Raw genomic sequence first — 15534 nt, 5'->3', positions numbered from 1 at the left:
CAATTTAGGGCCTTTAATCAGCGAACTGGGACAGCTGGAGGGTCCCGGGGGGGCCCCTATCTAGGGCTGCGGTGGGGGGAGCTGCCGGGCTGCGTTCAGGTCTTGGATGAGAGACCATCTCCCACCGCCCCAGGGTGGCGCTAGGGGGCGCTGTGGGGCGGGGGGGGCAGCATGGGGGGGCAGCCTGGCCGTGAACCCAGGCATCCGGGGCCAGATCTCCCCAGCAGCAGAGACGCAGCCCCCCACCTCCGCTCCGCTCCCCCGCCCGGAAACATCCTGCCCAGCCCCCGCCTCTAATTCAGGGGGGGTGCGCACATCTGGGGCCCCTCCCCCGCTCCCCCATTCATAGGCAGGGGTGGTGACGTCAGGGATTCATCCCCCGTGACATCATGACTGACGCCCCCGCCCCTGCTCCATTCATGGCTCCTCACTCCCGACCCGCAGCCCCCGCCCCCGCCCCAGCTCTGCCGGTGCCCCGCACTCCCGACCTGCAGCCCCCCAAAAATCCCACTCCGCCCCCCCCACTTCCCCCCACAGCCCCCAGCTACCTCCCCCCTCCCCTCACACATCATCCCCCGGTCCTCCCTCCCCCCCACACATCACCCCCGGTCCCTCCTCCCCCCAACTCCCTCCCCCTCCCCTCACACATCACCCCCTGGTCCTCCCTCCCCCCACATCCTCCCCCTCCCCCCCACATCACCCCCGGTCCCTCCTCCCCCCAACTCCCTCCCCCCCACATCCTCCCCCTCCCCCCCACATCACCCTCGATCCCTCCTCCCCCCAACTTCTTCCCCCTCCCCTCACACATCACCCCCTCCCCCCACATCCTCGCCCTCCCCCCCACATCACCCCCAATCCCTCCTCCCCCCACACATCACCCCCTCCCCTAACATCCTCCCCCCATCACCCCCAGTCCCCCCTCCCCCCAGCTCCCTCCCCCTCCCCCCCACACCACCCCCAATCCCCCAGCTCCCCCCCCCACACATCACCCCGCCGCCCCCCGGTACCGTGGCCCGGCCCCGCTGTCTCTGGGCCCGCCGGACGTTGTCGAGGAGCCGCCGGCCCATCTTCTTGGCGTACCAGACCGACACGAACATGGCCCCGGTGCGGGGGGGGGGGGAGAGGATGGTCCCCCCCTTCCCCTGCCCCCCCCCGCTGCAGCCCCCGCCTCCAAACGGGGAAGGGCAAAAGCCTGCGGGGGGAGGGGCTAATCCCCCCCCTCCGCCTCCAGCAGCCGGCCCCCCCCCGCACCCCGGGGTGTCCCCCCCCCCGCCGGCTGCAGGGATCCCCCGATCCGCCCCCGGCTGCTCCCCGCGCCGGCCGGGACGCTGGCTCCGACGTGCCCGGGCGGGGGGGGGATTTATTTTTTTATCCCTCCGGCCCCGTCGGTCCCGGCTTCCCCCCCCGCTCGGCGGCCGCTTCCCCCATCCTGCGCCGCAGCCGGGGGGCCGGGGCGAGCCGCGGATCGCGCCTGGATCTTCCCCCTGCGCGTCTGACGGAGACACGATCCTGCCGGGAGATTGGGCGGGGGGGGGGGGGGGGGGAGGAGGAGGCAGCTCCCCTCCCCCCACACCAGGGCAGCTCCCCTCCCCCCCCCGGACTAAGGGAAAATCACAGCCTGGGTGTCCCACCCCCCAGCCCTGCCGGTGCCCCTCACTCCCGACCTGCAGCCCCTGCCCCCCCCATCTGACCCCCCCCCCGGTGCCCCTCACTCCTAACCTGCAGCCCCCTGCCCCCCCCAGCCCTGCCGGTGCCCCTCACTCCCGACCCGCAGCCCCTGCCCCCCCCCCAGCCCTGCCGGTGCCCCTCACTCCCGACCCGCAGCCCCTGCCCCCCCCCAGCCCTGCCGGTGCCCCTCACTCCCGACCCGCAGCCCCCTGCCCCCCCACAGCTCTGCCGGTGCCCCTCACTCCCGACCCGCAGCCCCCTGCCCCCCCACAGCTCTGCCGGTGCCCCTCACTCCCGACCCGCAGCCCCCGGCCCCCCCCAGCCCGGCCGGTGCCCCTCACTCCTGACCCGCAGCCCCTGCGTCCCCCCCGCTCTGCCGGTGCCCCTCACTCCCGACCCGCAGCCCCCTGCCCCCCCCAGCTCTGCCGGTGCCCCTCACTCCCGGCCCGCAGCCCCCGGTCCCCCCCAGCTCTGCCGGTGCCCCTCACTCCCGACCCGCAGCCCCCTGCCCCCCCCAGCTCTGCCGGTGCCCCTCACTCCCGACCCGCAGCCCCTGCCCCCCCCAGCGCTGCCGGTGCCCCTCACTCCCGACCCGCAGCCCCCTGCCCCCCCCAGCCCTGCTGGTGCCCCTCACTCCCGACCCGCAGCCCCTGCCAGCCCAACCCCCTCCTCCCCCCCCGCTGTCATTTCATGGATCTCTAGCTGGGTGTGGAGATGCAGCCACCTCTGGGTGGGGCGCGGCCCATGTCGAACAGCCCACAGCACTGCAGGCAGATTATTGGGGACAGGAAGCGAAGGAGGTTGACACTGCCACGGGGTGGGGGTGGGGCTGCGGGGGGTGGTTTAGCCCGTCAGAGTGGTCTCACCCCAGGGGGAATTTAGCCCGGACCCCGGGGTCCTGACACCCTGAGCTCCTGGGGAAATGACCTGAGGAACTGTAATGCCCCTCCCAGCTCAAGCCCTCAGAGCCATTGAAAACCAGCTCCCTGGTGGGTTAGAGCAGGGGGGGCTGGGAGCCAGGACTCCTGGGTTCTCTCCCCGGCTCTGGGAGGGGAGTGGGGGCTGGGGGGTTAGAGCAGGGGGTCTGGGAGCCAGGACTCCTGGGTTCTCTCCCCGGCTCTGGGAGGGGAGCGGGGGCTGGTGGGTTAGAGCAGGGGGGGCTGGGAGCCAGGACTCCTGGGTTCTCTCCCCGGCTCTGGGAGGGGAGTGGGGGCTGGTGGTTAGAGCAGGGGGGGCTGGGAGCCAGGACTCCTGGGTTCTCTCCCCGGCTCTGGGAGGGGAGTGGGGGCTGGTGGGTCAGAGCAGGGGGGGCTGGGAGCCAGGACTCCTGGGTTCTCTCCCCGGTTCTGGGAGGGGAGTGGGGGCTGGTGGGTCAGAGCGCGCGGGGGGGGGTGGTGGTTCTATCTGTGCCTCAGTTTCCCGCTCTATCACTGGGAGGTGGTGGTATCTCCGAGGGGGGGAGGGGTCCCGGTGTCGTTCCCCAACCCGGCCACGGGGCGGCGCCACAGTCCGGCAGGTGGCTGCTTCCGGCACCTCAGCACCATTTTACAAAGAGGCGGGGGGTGGGGGGTGTTAAACTCGGGGGGGGGCAGAGATGAAGAGTGAAACAAGAAAGAAAACGCCGGGGGGGGGGGCACGTATCGGATCTAAAGAGAAGTTACAAAAAAAAAAAAAAGAAAGAACCAAGGAAGAAATGAAGGAAAGAATCAACCACAGACAGAGAGACACCACCACAGGGTGAATAAAGGAGTGAATGAAACGAAACCAGGAAAAGAGAGAATAGACAGAAAGAAAAGGGGCGAGTGGGAAAGAAAGAAAGAACGAGAAAAGGGATGAGAAAGACAGAAAGTCCCGCAGTACGACTGGGGGAGTGAAAAGAAAGAAGGCTGGAAAGTGATAGAAAATGAAGAGAGAAAAGAAAGAGCTGGTTAGTGGATGGAAGGAGGGAAGGAGGAAGGAAGGAAGGAACGAAAGGCCCGGTTAGCGGATGGAAGGAGGGAAGGAGGAAGGAACGAAAGGCCCGGTTAGCGGATGGAAGGAGGGAAGGAGGAAGGAAGGAACGAAAGGCCTGGTTAGCGGATGGAAGGAGGGAAGGAGGGAAGGAAGGAGGAAGGAAGGAACGAAAGGCCTGGTTAGCGGATGGATGGAGGGAAGGAAGGAGGGAAGGAAGGAAGGAAGGAAAGGCCTGGTTAGCGGATGGAAGGAGGAAGGAGGGAACAAAAGGCCTGGTTAGCGGATGGAAGGAGGGAAGGAAGGAGGAAGGAAGGAACGAAAGGCCTGGTTAGCGGATGGAAGGAGGGAAGGAGGAAGGAAGGAAGGAAGGAAGGAACGAAAGGCCTGGTTAGCGGATGGATGGAGGGAAGGAAGGAGGGAAGGAAGGAAGGAAGGAAAGGCCTGGTTAGCGGATGGAAGGAGGGAAGGAGGAAGGAGGGAACGAAAGGCCTGGTTAGTGGATGGATGGAGGGAAGGAGGAAGGAGGGAACGAAAGGCCTGGTTAGCGGATGGATGGAGGGAAGGAAGGAGGAAGGAAGGAAGGAATGAAAGGCCTGGTTAGCGGATGGAAGGAGAAAGGAAGGAACGAAAGGCCTGGTTAGCAGATGGAAGGAGGAAGGAAGGAACGAAAGGCCTGGTTAGCGGATGGAAGGAGGGAAGGAGAAAGGAGGGAAGGAACGAAAGGCCTGGTTAGCGGATGGAAGGAGGGAAGGAGGAAGGAGGGAAGGAACGAAAGGCCTGGTTAGCGGATGGAAGGAGGAAGGAAGGAACGAAAGGCCTGGTTAGCAGATGGAAGGAGGAAGGAAGGAACGAAAGGCCTGGTTAGCGGATGGAAGGAGGAAGGAAGGAACGAAAGGCCTGGTTAGCGGATGGAAGGAGGAAGGAAGGAACGAAAGGCCTGGTTAGCGGATGGAAGGAGGAAGGAAGGAACGAAAGGCCTGGTTAGCGGATGGAAGGAGGGAAGGAGGAAGGAAGGAACGAAAGGCCTGGTTAGCGGATGGATGGAAGGAAGGAGGAAGGAAGGAAAGGCCTGGTTAGCAGATGGAAGGAAGGAGGAAGGAAGGAAAGGCCTGGTTAGCGGATGGATGGAGGGAAGGAGGAAGGAAGGAAGGAAGGAAAGGCCTGGTTAGCGGATGGATGGAGGGAAGGAGGAAGGAAGGAGGAAGGAATGAAAGGCCTGGTTAGCGGATGGATGGAGGGAAGGAGGAAGGAAGGAATGAAAGGCCTGGTTAGCGGATGGAAGGAGGGAAGGAGGAAGGAAGGAACGAAAGGCCTGGTTAGCGGATGGATGGAGGAAGGAGGGAACGAAAGGCCTGGTTAGCGGATGGAAGGAGGAAGGAGGGAAGGAAGGAAAGGCCTGGTTAGCGGATGGAAGGAGGGAAGGAGGAAGGAAGGAACGAAAGGCCTGGTTAGCGGACGGATGGAGGGAAGAAGGAAGGAAGGAAGGAAGGAGGAAGGAGGGAACGAAAGGCCTGGTTAGCGGATGGATGGAGGGAAGGAGGAAGGAGGAAGGAAGGAAGGAAAGGCCTGGTTAGCGGATGGAAGGAGGGAAGGAGGAAGGAAGGAAGGAAAGGCCTGGTTAGCGGATGGATGGAGGGAAGGAGGAAGGAAGGAAGGAAGGAACGAAAGGCCTGGTTAGCGGATGGATGGAGGGAAGGAGGAAGGAAGGAAGGAAGGAACGAAAGGCCTGGTTAGCGGATGGAAGGAGGGAAGGAAGGAGGAAGGAAGGAACGAAAGGCCTGGTTAGCGGATGGAAGGAGGAAGGAAGGAGGAAGGAGGGAACGAAAGGCCTGGTTAGCGGATGGATGGAGGGAAGGAGGAAGGAGGAAGGAAGGAAGGAAAGGCCTGGTTAGCGGATGGATGGAGGGAAGGAGGAAGGAAGGAAGGAAGGAACGAAAGGCCTGGTTAGCGGATGGATGGAGGGAAGGAGGAAGGAGGAAGGAAGGAAGGAAAGGCCTGGTTAGCGGATGGAAGGAGGGAAGGAGGAAGGAAGGAAGGAACGAAAGGCCTGGTTAGCGGATGGAAGGAGGGAAGGAGGAAGGAAGGAAGGAACGAAAGGCCTGGTTAGCGGATGGAAGGAGGGAAGGAGGAAGGAAGGAGGAAGGAACGAAAGGCCTGGTTAGCGGATGGATGGAGGGAAGGAGGAAGGAAGGAGGAAGGAACGAAAGGCCTGGTTAGCGGATGGATGGAGGGAAGGAGGAAGGAAGGAAGGAAAGGCCTGGTTAGCGGATGGAAGGAGGGAAGGAGGAAGGAAGGAAGGAAAGGCCTGGTTAGCGGATGGAAGGAGGGAAGGAGGAAGGAAGGAAGGAAGGAAGGAACGGCCTGGTTAGCGGATGGGTGGAGGGAAGGAGGGAAGGAACGAAGGAGCTGGTTAGCGGAAGGATGGAGGGAAGGAGGAAGGAAGGAACGAAAGGCCTGGTTAGCGGAAGGAAGGAGGGAAGGAGGAAGGAAGGAACGAAAGGCCTGGTTAGCGGATGGAAGGAGGGAAGGAAGGAGGAAGGAGGAAGGAAGGAAGGAAAGGCCTGGTTAGCGGAAGGAAGGAGGGAAGGAGGAAGGAAGGAACGAAAGGCCTGGTTAGCGGATGGAAGGAGGGAAGGAAGGAGGAAGGAGGAAGGAAGGAAGGAAAGGCCTGGTTAGCGGAAGGAAGGAGGGAAGGAGGAAGGAAGGAACGAAAGGCCTGGTTAGCGGATGGAAGGAGGGAAGGAAGGAGGAAGGAGGAAGGAAGGAAGGAAAGGCCTGGTTAGCGGATGGAAGGAGGGAAGGAGGAAGGAAGGAACGAACGGCCTGGTTAGCGGATGGATGGAGGGAAGGAGGAAGGAAGGAAGGAAGGAAAGGCCTGGTTAGCGGATGGAAGGAGGGAAGGAGGAAGGAAGGAAGGAAGGAAAGGCCTGGTTAGCGGATGGAAGGAGGGAAGGAGGAAGGAGGAAGGAGGAAGGAAGGAAGGAAAGGCCTGGTTAGCGGATGGAAGGAGGGAAGGAGGAAGGAGGAAGGAAGGAAGGAAAGGCCTGGTTAGCGGATGGAAGGAGGGAAGGAGGAAGGAAGGAACGAACGGCCTGGTTAGCGGATGGATGGAAGGAAGGAGGAAGGAAGGAAAGGCCTGGTTAGCGGATGGAAGGAGGGAAGGAGGAAGGAGGGAAGGAAGGAAAGGCCTGGTTAGCGGATGGAAGGAGGGAAGGAGGAAGGAAGGAACGAAAGGCCTGGTTAGCGGATGGAAGGAGGGAAGGAAGGAAGGAAAGGCCTGGTTAGCGGATGGAAGGAGGGAAGGAGGAAGGAGGGAAGGAACGAAAGGCCTGGTTAGCGGATGGAAGGAGGGAAGGAAGGAAGTAAAGGCCTGGTTAGCGGATGGAAGGAGGGAAGGAGGAAGGAAGGAAGGAAGGAAGGAAAGGCCTGGTTAGCGGATGGAAGGAGGGAAGGAGGAAGGAAGGAACGAACGGCCTGGTTAGCGGATGGATGGAAGGAAGGAGGAAGGAAGGAAAGGCCTGGTTAGCGGATGGAAGGAGGGAAGGAGGAAGGAGGGAAGGAAGGAAAGGCCTGGTTAGCGGATGGAAGGAGGGAAGGAGGAAGGAAGGAACGAAAGGCCTGGTTAGCGGATGGAAGGAGGGAAGGAAGGAAGGAAAGGCCTGGTTAGCGGATGGAAGGAGGGAAGGAGGAAGGAGGGAAGGAACGAAAGGCCTGGTTAGCGGATGGAAGGAGGGAAGGAAGGAAGGAAAGGCCTGGTTAGCGGATGGAAGGAGGGAAGGAGGAAGGAGGGAAGGAAGGAAAGGCCTGGTTAGCGGATGGAAGGAGGGAAGGAGGAAGGAGGGAAGGAAGGAAAGGCCTGGTTAGCGGATGGATGGAGGGAAGGAGGAAGGAGGGAAGGAAAGGCCTGGTTAGCGGATGGAAGGAGGGAAGGAAGGAAGGAAGTAAGGAAGGAAGGAAAGGCCTGGTTAGCGGATGGATGGAGGGAAGGAGGAAGGAGGGAAGGAAAGGCCTGGTTAGCGGATGGAAGGAGGGAAGGAAGGAAGGAAGTAAGGAAGGAAGGAAAGGCCTGGTTAGCGGATGGATGGAGGGAAGGAGGAAGGAGGGAAGGAAGGAACGGCTGGACGATGGAGAACAGCAGGAAAGGCCCAGCGAGCACTGAAGGGGGCCGGGGGGTGATGGGAAGCAGGAAAGCGAAAGGCTGGAAGAACGAATGGAATCGGCGCCCGGGAGAACCTGATCCCCACGGAAGGAAGGGAGGAGCGAGCCCCCCGACGCACAGAATGGAAGAACGAGGGGATGAAAGAGGGAAGGAGCCGGGAAGGGAGGAAGGGCGGAAAGGCCAGAACGACAGAGGGCAGAAGAGAACTCAAGAAAGAAAGAAAGTTGGGGTCTGGGGGGGGGGAGATGGTCTCCTACATGTTCCCCCCAGGTCCACTGTGGCTTATTTCATGGGGGTGGGAGCGAGGGGCAATGGGCCAGCCCCGCCCCCGCCCCTCTCCCTGCCCCACAGCGCCCCCTAGCGCCCCCCTGCGGCCAGCCCCGCCTGCCAGGGGAGAGCGCCCCCTGTCCCCCTCCCTGCCCCACAGCGCCCCCTAGCGCCGCCCTGGGGCCAGCCCCGCCTGCCAGGTGAGAGCGCCCCCTTCTGAGGCCCCTGCCCCGCTCCCTGCCCCACAGCACCCCCTAGCGCCGCCCCGGGGCCAGCCCCCTGCCAGGGGAGAGCGCCCCCTGCTGAGCCCCCTGCCCCACAGCACCCCCTAGTGCCCCCCTGCAGCCAGCCCCCTGCCAGGGGAGAGCGCCCCCTGCTGAGCCCCCCGCTCCCTGCCCCACAGCGCCCCCTAGTGGGCTGCTTCTGTGTTTTGTCCTCTGCCAGCCCTTGGCCGGGGGTGGGGGGGCCGCAGCCCCCGGTTAATTGGATTGTGCCAGGAAGGGAGTAAAGCCGATTTGGGAGGCGGGACAGCGACGTAAGGGGATCAGGGGGGGGGGGGTGAGAACATCCCCCCCCCCAGCCCCGCCGGTGCCCCTCACTCCCGACCCGCAGCCCCTGCCCCCCCCAGCTCTGCCGGTGCCCCTCACTCCCGACCCGCAGCCCCTGCCCCCCCCAGCCCTGCCGGTGCCCCTCACTCCCGACCCGCAGCCCCTGCCCCCCCCAGCCCTGCCGGTGCCCCTCACTCCCGACCCGCAGCCCCTGCCCCCCCCAGCCCTGCCGGTGCCCCTCACTCCCGACCCGCAGCCCCCGCCCTGCTGACAGCCAACCTGCCCTAAATGCCTATTGGGGTGCTGTGAATGCAACCCCCCCCCAAACCCATTAGTGGGGTGCCGCGAGACAACCCCCCAAAACTGGGGTGGAATGAACCGCCCTGTGTCCCCCGAAAAGGAGCCCCCGCAAATTCCAAGCTGTCCCCCCCCCCGATGACATGCCTCCCCCTCCGGCCCCCCTCTGTCCCCCAACATTTCCAGCCTTCAGCCCCATGGGAAGCCTCCGCTGCCCCCCCAGATCCAACCCCGAAACCATTTGCCCTGCAAAACCGAACACCCCAAAGGTTAGGACCCCCCCCCCAAAAAAAGCCCAGATCCCTTGTTTCCTAACAACCCCCCAAGTTTTTACCCGGTGCCCTACACTGAACCCCAAAACGTCCTCGCAGCTCACCCAGCACCCCGAAAATATCATCCCACATCCACACCCCCCCCACTTTCATCCCAGCCCCCCACATCGCCCCCCACGTTTGCACCCAGCCCCCAGATCGATCCCCTCCACCGTTCCGGCGCCTTCTCCCCCCAAGTCCAAACGGCACCCCCCAAATCGAGCCCCGGGCCGAGCTGCCCCCCCCCAGCTCCCCACAAACCCCACAAACCTCTCCTTGGGTTTGAGATGCCAGCGTAGAAATCCCCACCCCCACCCTGTCCTGCCCCCCACCCCGAGCCAGGATCTCTGCCCCCCATAACTGGGGTCTGACCCCCACCCCCGTTATAAATACCTCGCCATGGGGCGGACAGAAGCTGCGCAGGGAGGGGCGGCTGGGGGGCGCGGGGGTCGTGCATGGGGGTGGAGGGAGGGATACAGAGCTAGAAAGAAACACACACACACACATCCAGACCCCCAACACACACCCCCAGACACACACCCAACAGTCACACACAGCTAGACACACACAGAGACATGCATAGATTAGACACACACACACACACACACCCCATGTACACACATGCAATGTACACACATATATACACACACTATGTATACATCCAGCTACACACACCCTCACACACAATCTACACACACACCATGTATACACACACACACACCATGTACACACACAGCTAAACACACACACACACACATCCCACCGTGTATACACACTGATAGATGTACACACCATATACACACACAGCTACACACACAGCTAAACACACAAAATGCACACACAGCTAAACACACACACACACACACATCCCACCGTGTATACACACTGATAGATGTACACACACAGCATACACACACACCATGTCCACACACAGCTAAACACACAAAATGCACACACACCACCGTGTATACACACCAATACACACACACACCATGTACACACACAGCTACACACAGAAAATGCATACACATCACCATGTATACACACCAATAGACACACACACAATGTACACACACGCAACGACACAAAGTGTACGCCCACAGCTAAACAGAACACAGACACCTGGACACAAATGCATCCCAAGAGCTACTTACAGCAGATTCACACACACACACACACACACAATGAGAGATGTACAATCTGCCCACAGACACACACTACGCACATGTTGAGACACGTATTTCACCACAAGACACCGGTACACACACACACACACACACACACACACACACACACACACACATCTCACCAGACACTCCCCCAATTAATCTATTGTCCTAGTCCTGCCCCACCTCCTTGTGTGGGGATTTCCACACACGCCCCCAACCCGACTCACTGCCCCCTAGAGGCCGGGCGAGACTCACCCCTCAGCCACGTGGCCAGAGAGGCTCCAGGCAGAGCCGGGGTGGGAATCCTACTGCCATCCACCCCCCCCCCGCCCCCCCTTCCCCAACCAGCCCCCCACTCCCCTCCCAGAGCCGGGGAGAGAACCCAGGAGTCCTGGCTCCCAGCCCCCCCTTCCCCAACCAGCCCCCCACTCCCCTCCCAGAGCCGGGGAGAGAACCCAGGAGTCCTGGCTCCCAGCCCCCCTGCTCTAACCCCCCAGCCCCCACTCCCCTCCCAGAGCCGGGGAGAGAACCCAGGAGTCCTGGCTCCCAGCCCCCCTGCTCTAACCCCCCAGCCCCCACTCCCCTCCCAGAGCCGGGGAGAGAACCCAGGAGTCCTGGCTCCCAGCCCCCGCTGCTCCGACCCACCAGCCCCCACTCCCCTCCCAGAGCCGGGGAGAGAACCCAGGAGTCCTGGCTCCCAGCCCCCCCTGCTCTAACCCACCAGCCCCCACTCCCCTCCCAGCCCGGGGAGAGAACCCAGGAGTCCTGGCTCCCAGCCCCCCTGCTCCAACCCACCAGCCCCCACTCCCCTCCCAGAGCCGGGGAGAGAACCCAGGAGTCCTGGCTCCCAGCCCCCCTGCTCTGACCCACCAGCCCCCACTCCCCTCCCAGAGCCGGGGAGAGAACCCAGGAGTCCTGGCTCCCAGCCCCCCTGCTCTAACCCACCAGCCCCCACCGCCGTCCCTGAGCCCGGGAGAGAACCCAGGAGTCCTGGCTCCCAGCCCCCCTGCTCCAACCCACCAGCCCCCACTCCCCTCCCAGAGCCGGGGAGAGAACCCAGGAGTCCTGGCTCCCAGCCCCCCTGCTCTGACCCACCAGCCCCCACTCCCCTCCCAGAGCCGGGGAGAGAACCCAGGAGTCCTGGCTCCCAGCCCCCCCTGCTCTGACCCACCAGCCCCCACTCCCCTCCCAGAGCCGGGGAGAGAACCCAGGAGTCCTGGCTCCCAGCCCCCCCTGCTCCAACCCACCAGCCCCCACGCCCCTCCCAGAGCCGAGGAGAGAACCCAGGAGTCCTGGCTCCCAGCCCTCCCTGCTCTAACCACCAGCCCCCACTCCCCTCCCAGAGCTGGGGAGAGAACCCAGGAGTCCTGGCTCCCAGCCCCCCCTGCTCTGACCCACCGGCCCCCACTGCCCTCCCAGAGCTGGGGAGAGAACCCAGGAGTCCTGGCTCCCAGTCCCACTGCTCCAACCCACCAGCCCCCACTCCCCTCCCAGAGCCGGGGAGAGAACCCAGGAGTCCTTGTTGCTGATTTTCTCCTGGTGACTAGTAAATTGTGTTCTGTGTGTGTGTAAAGTATCCCTCCACAAACGTGTGTGTGCACGCACACACACACACACACACACACACACACACACCGGCACCTTCAGATACACCCACAGACACCGACGCTGTGATACACTCGGACACAGAGTGACACAGACACTCCCTAATATACACACACTGGGATACACACGGCCACACACACTGAGTCTGACACACACGGAGATCCACTGACACACAAGCAACGACACAGTCGCACTGAGCTACGCACTGACACAGCCACTAACACGCACTTGCTGACACACCCTGAGACACACACACACACACACACAGTCACACTGACACACACAGTCACACACTCATACTGAGCTACACACCCAGATCCTTATGACACACCTCTGACACACACACACACACACACACTAAGATACACAACTGACCCACACACTGTCAAACACCCACATTAAGATTCATACTGACACACACACTAAGATACACATAATGCCTGTGACACCGTGACACACCTCTGACACACACACACACACTAAGATACACACTCACATGTTGAAACAGACACACACAGGGATCTGCTAATACACACTCAGTGACTGTCACACACAAACACACAGGCAGAGTCAGACACATGCTAAAACTGACACACAGGAGCGAATGTGACACACACACACTGACACATTAAGAAACACACAGACATGGACTCACAAACGCACAGCTGCTCCCACTGACACACTGTGTTGACACACACACTTAGACACAGTAAGATACACATTGACACACACACACCCTATGATAGACACACTGACAACCCCAACACAACCCCAGGCACATCCTACACACCCACCCACACATACACACACAGATACACACTCACACATTCACACACCGAGACTGACAAATGCACATCCGGACACACACTAACACACACACTGACACACAGATCCATTAACATACACTCTGAGAGCTAGTGGTATGCACACCCACACGCACACTGATACACTCAGACACACTCTGACCCACCCACAGATCTGCACACACACACAGGGTGCTAGTGATATGCACACCCTGACACACCATCTCTCTCTTACACACACACTGATACACTCAGACACACACTGACCCAAGCTGACACACACACAAATCCACTGACACACTCAGAGAGCTAGTGATACCCACATCCTGACACACCCTCTCTCGCACACAAATACACTCACACACTGACACACAGAGCAACACACCCAGATCCACTAACACGCACACTCCCAGAGAGCCAGTGACATTCCCCAACATACACACACACACACACAGCTAGTGATACACACACCCTTACACACACACGCACACACACACGGAGTGAAACAAATAGATCCACTCACTCACACCCAGACCTACTGACACACACCCAGATACACACACACACAGCAACACACACAGATCCACTCTCTCTCACACACACACAGAGTGAGACAAATCCACTGACACACACACACACAGCGACACACACAGATCCACTGATGCCCACTCCCAGAGAGCCAGCACCCCTGACACACCTGCACACAGAGTGACACACCCAGACCCACTCACACAAAGCCAGATCCACTGACACACACACAAATCCACTCACACACACACACCCCCGAGTGACACCCAGATCCATTGACACACACAGCCACACACCCAGATCCATTCACACACACACACACAGATCCATTGACACACACACACATCCATTGACACACACAGCAACACACCCAGATCCATACACACACACACACACAGAGATCCACTCGCACATAGAGAGTGACACACAGATCCACTGACACACACAGATCCACTCTCTCACACACGCAGAGTGACACACAAATCCACTGACACACACACACACACACACAGATCCACTCTCTCACACACATACACAGCGACAAACCCTGATCCACTGACACACACCGTGACACACCCAGATTCATTCACACACACAGCAACACGCCAGTCCACACACACACAGTGACACACGCAGACCCACTCATACCCACAGCGACAAACTCTGATCCACTGACACACACAGCGACACACCCAGATCCATTCACACACACACATACCTCCCACACGCAGAGAAACACACCTAGATCCACTCTCACACACACACAGAGCGACACACCCAGATCCATTGACACACAGAGAGTGACACACACAGATCCACTCTCACACACCCAGAGCCACACACACACACACCCCTCCCACACAGACACACCTAGATCCACTCTCTCACACAGAGTGACACACCCAGACCCATTCACACACACAGTGACACACCAGTCCACACACACACACATACAGAGCGACACACCCAGATCCATTGACACACAGAGTGACACACCCAGATCCACTCTCACACACACACACAGCGACACAGCCAGAGCCATTCACACACACACACAGATACACTCTCACACACACCCAGCAACACACCCAGAGCCATTCACACACACAGCAACACACCAGTCCACATACACACACAGTGACACACCCAGATCCACTCTCACACACCCGGTGACACACCCAGACCCATTCAGACCCCCACCCAGAGCGACACAGGCCGCCCCACTGAGCCCCCCGACACACTCGCAGGCGGGGGGGGCGGGGCCGGGCGGGGCCCCCCTGTGCTGGCCGGGCGCCCCCCGCCCCCCGTCCTACCTTCATGGGGGAGACGTGGGAGTGGGCCACGTAGCCGTGGACGTTCTCGATCTGGGACAAGTTCTTCTCCGAGACGTGGACGAGCTCGGGGGCCTTTACCTGGTTGGGGAGATGCGCCGGGCTCTGCTCCAGGGGCGGGCTGTCCTCATCTTGGTAGCGATATTTCTGGGGGGGGCGACAAGCACGGCGTGAGCCCCCCGGCCGGGACCCTCTGACCCCCGGCGCCCCCTGCCGGGACCCTCTGACCCCCAGCGCCCCCCGGCCGGGACCCTCTGACCCCCGGCGCCCCCTGCCGGGACCCTTCTGACCCCCGGCGCCCCCTGCCGGGACGCTCTGCTCCGCGGCGCCCCCTGCCGGGACGCTTCTGCCCCCCGGCGCCCTCTGCTGGGACCCTCTGCCCCGCGGCGCCCCCTGCCGGGACCCTCTGCTCCGCGGCGCCCCCTGCCGGGACCCTTCAGCCCCCCAGCGCCCCCTGCCGGGACCCTTCAGCCCCCCGGCGCCCCCTGCCGGGACGCTCTGCTCCGCAGCGCCCCCTGCCGGGACCCTTCTAACCCCCGGCGCCCCCTGCCGGGACCCTCTGACCCCCGGCGCCCCCTGCCGGGACCCTTCTGACCTACGGCGCCCCCCGGCCGGGACCCTCTGCTCCGCGGCGCCCCCTGCCGGGACCCTTCAGCCCCCCAGCGCCCCCTGCCGGGACCCTTCAGCCCCCCGGCGCCCCCTGCCGGGACGCTCTGCTCCGCAGCGCCCCCTGCCGGGACCCTTCTAACCCCCGGCGCCCCCTGCCGGGACCCTCTGACCCCCGGCGCCCCCTGCCGGGACCCTTCTGACCCACGGCGCCCCCCGGCCGGGACCCTCTGACCCCCGGCGCCCCCTGCCGGGACCCTTCTGACCCCCGGCGCCCCCTGCCGGGACC

At 62.2% G+C, this 15534-nt stretch overlaps 1 protein-coding gene across 3 annotated transcripts in view; it reads right to left on the bottom strand.

The window, feature by feature from the left end:
• DLG4 (discs large MAGUK scaffold protein 4) overlaps nt 1–14783 on the bottom strand; it is a 37793-nt gene extending 23010 nt beyond the window's left edge. Inside the window, exon 1 of one of the 3 annotated variants that reach the window (XM_045000832.1) lies at nt 14622–14783. In XM_045000832.1, the coding sequence (XP_044856767.1) occupies nt 14622–14627 (6 nt within the window). In that variant the 5' untranslated portion in view covers nt 14628–14783. Of the gene's footprint in view, nt 1–1007; nt 1104–14621 lie in introns of those variants that run through there. The other 2 variants (XM_045000831.1, XM_045000830.1) reach the window with 2 other exon arrangements.
• Between the last annotated feature and the right edge of the window lie 751 nt (nt 14784–15534).

This window comes from Mauremys mutica, unplaced genomic scaffold, assembly GCF_020497125.1.
Source record: "Mauremys mutica isolate MM-2020 ecotype Southern unplaced genomic scaffold, ASM2049712v1 001304F_np12_obj, whole genome shotgun sequence".
NCBI lineage: Eukaryota > Metazoa > Chordata > Testudines > Geoemydidae > Mauremys > Mauremys mutica.
This window is presented reverse-complemented; position numbering and strand designations above follow the sequence as displayed.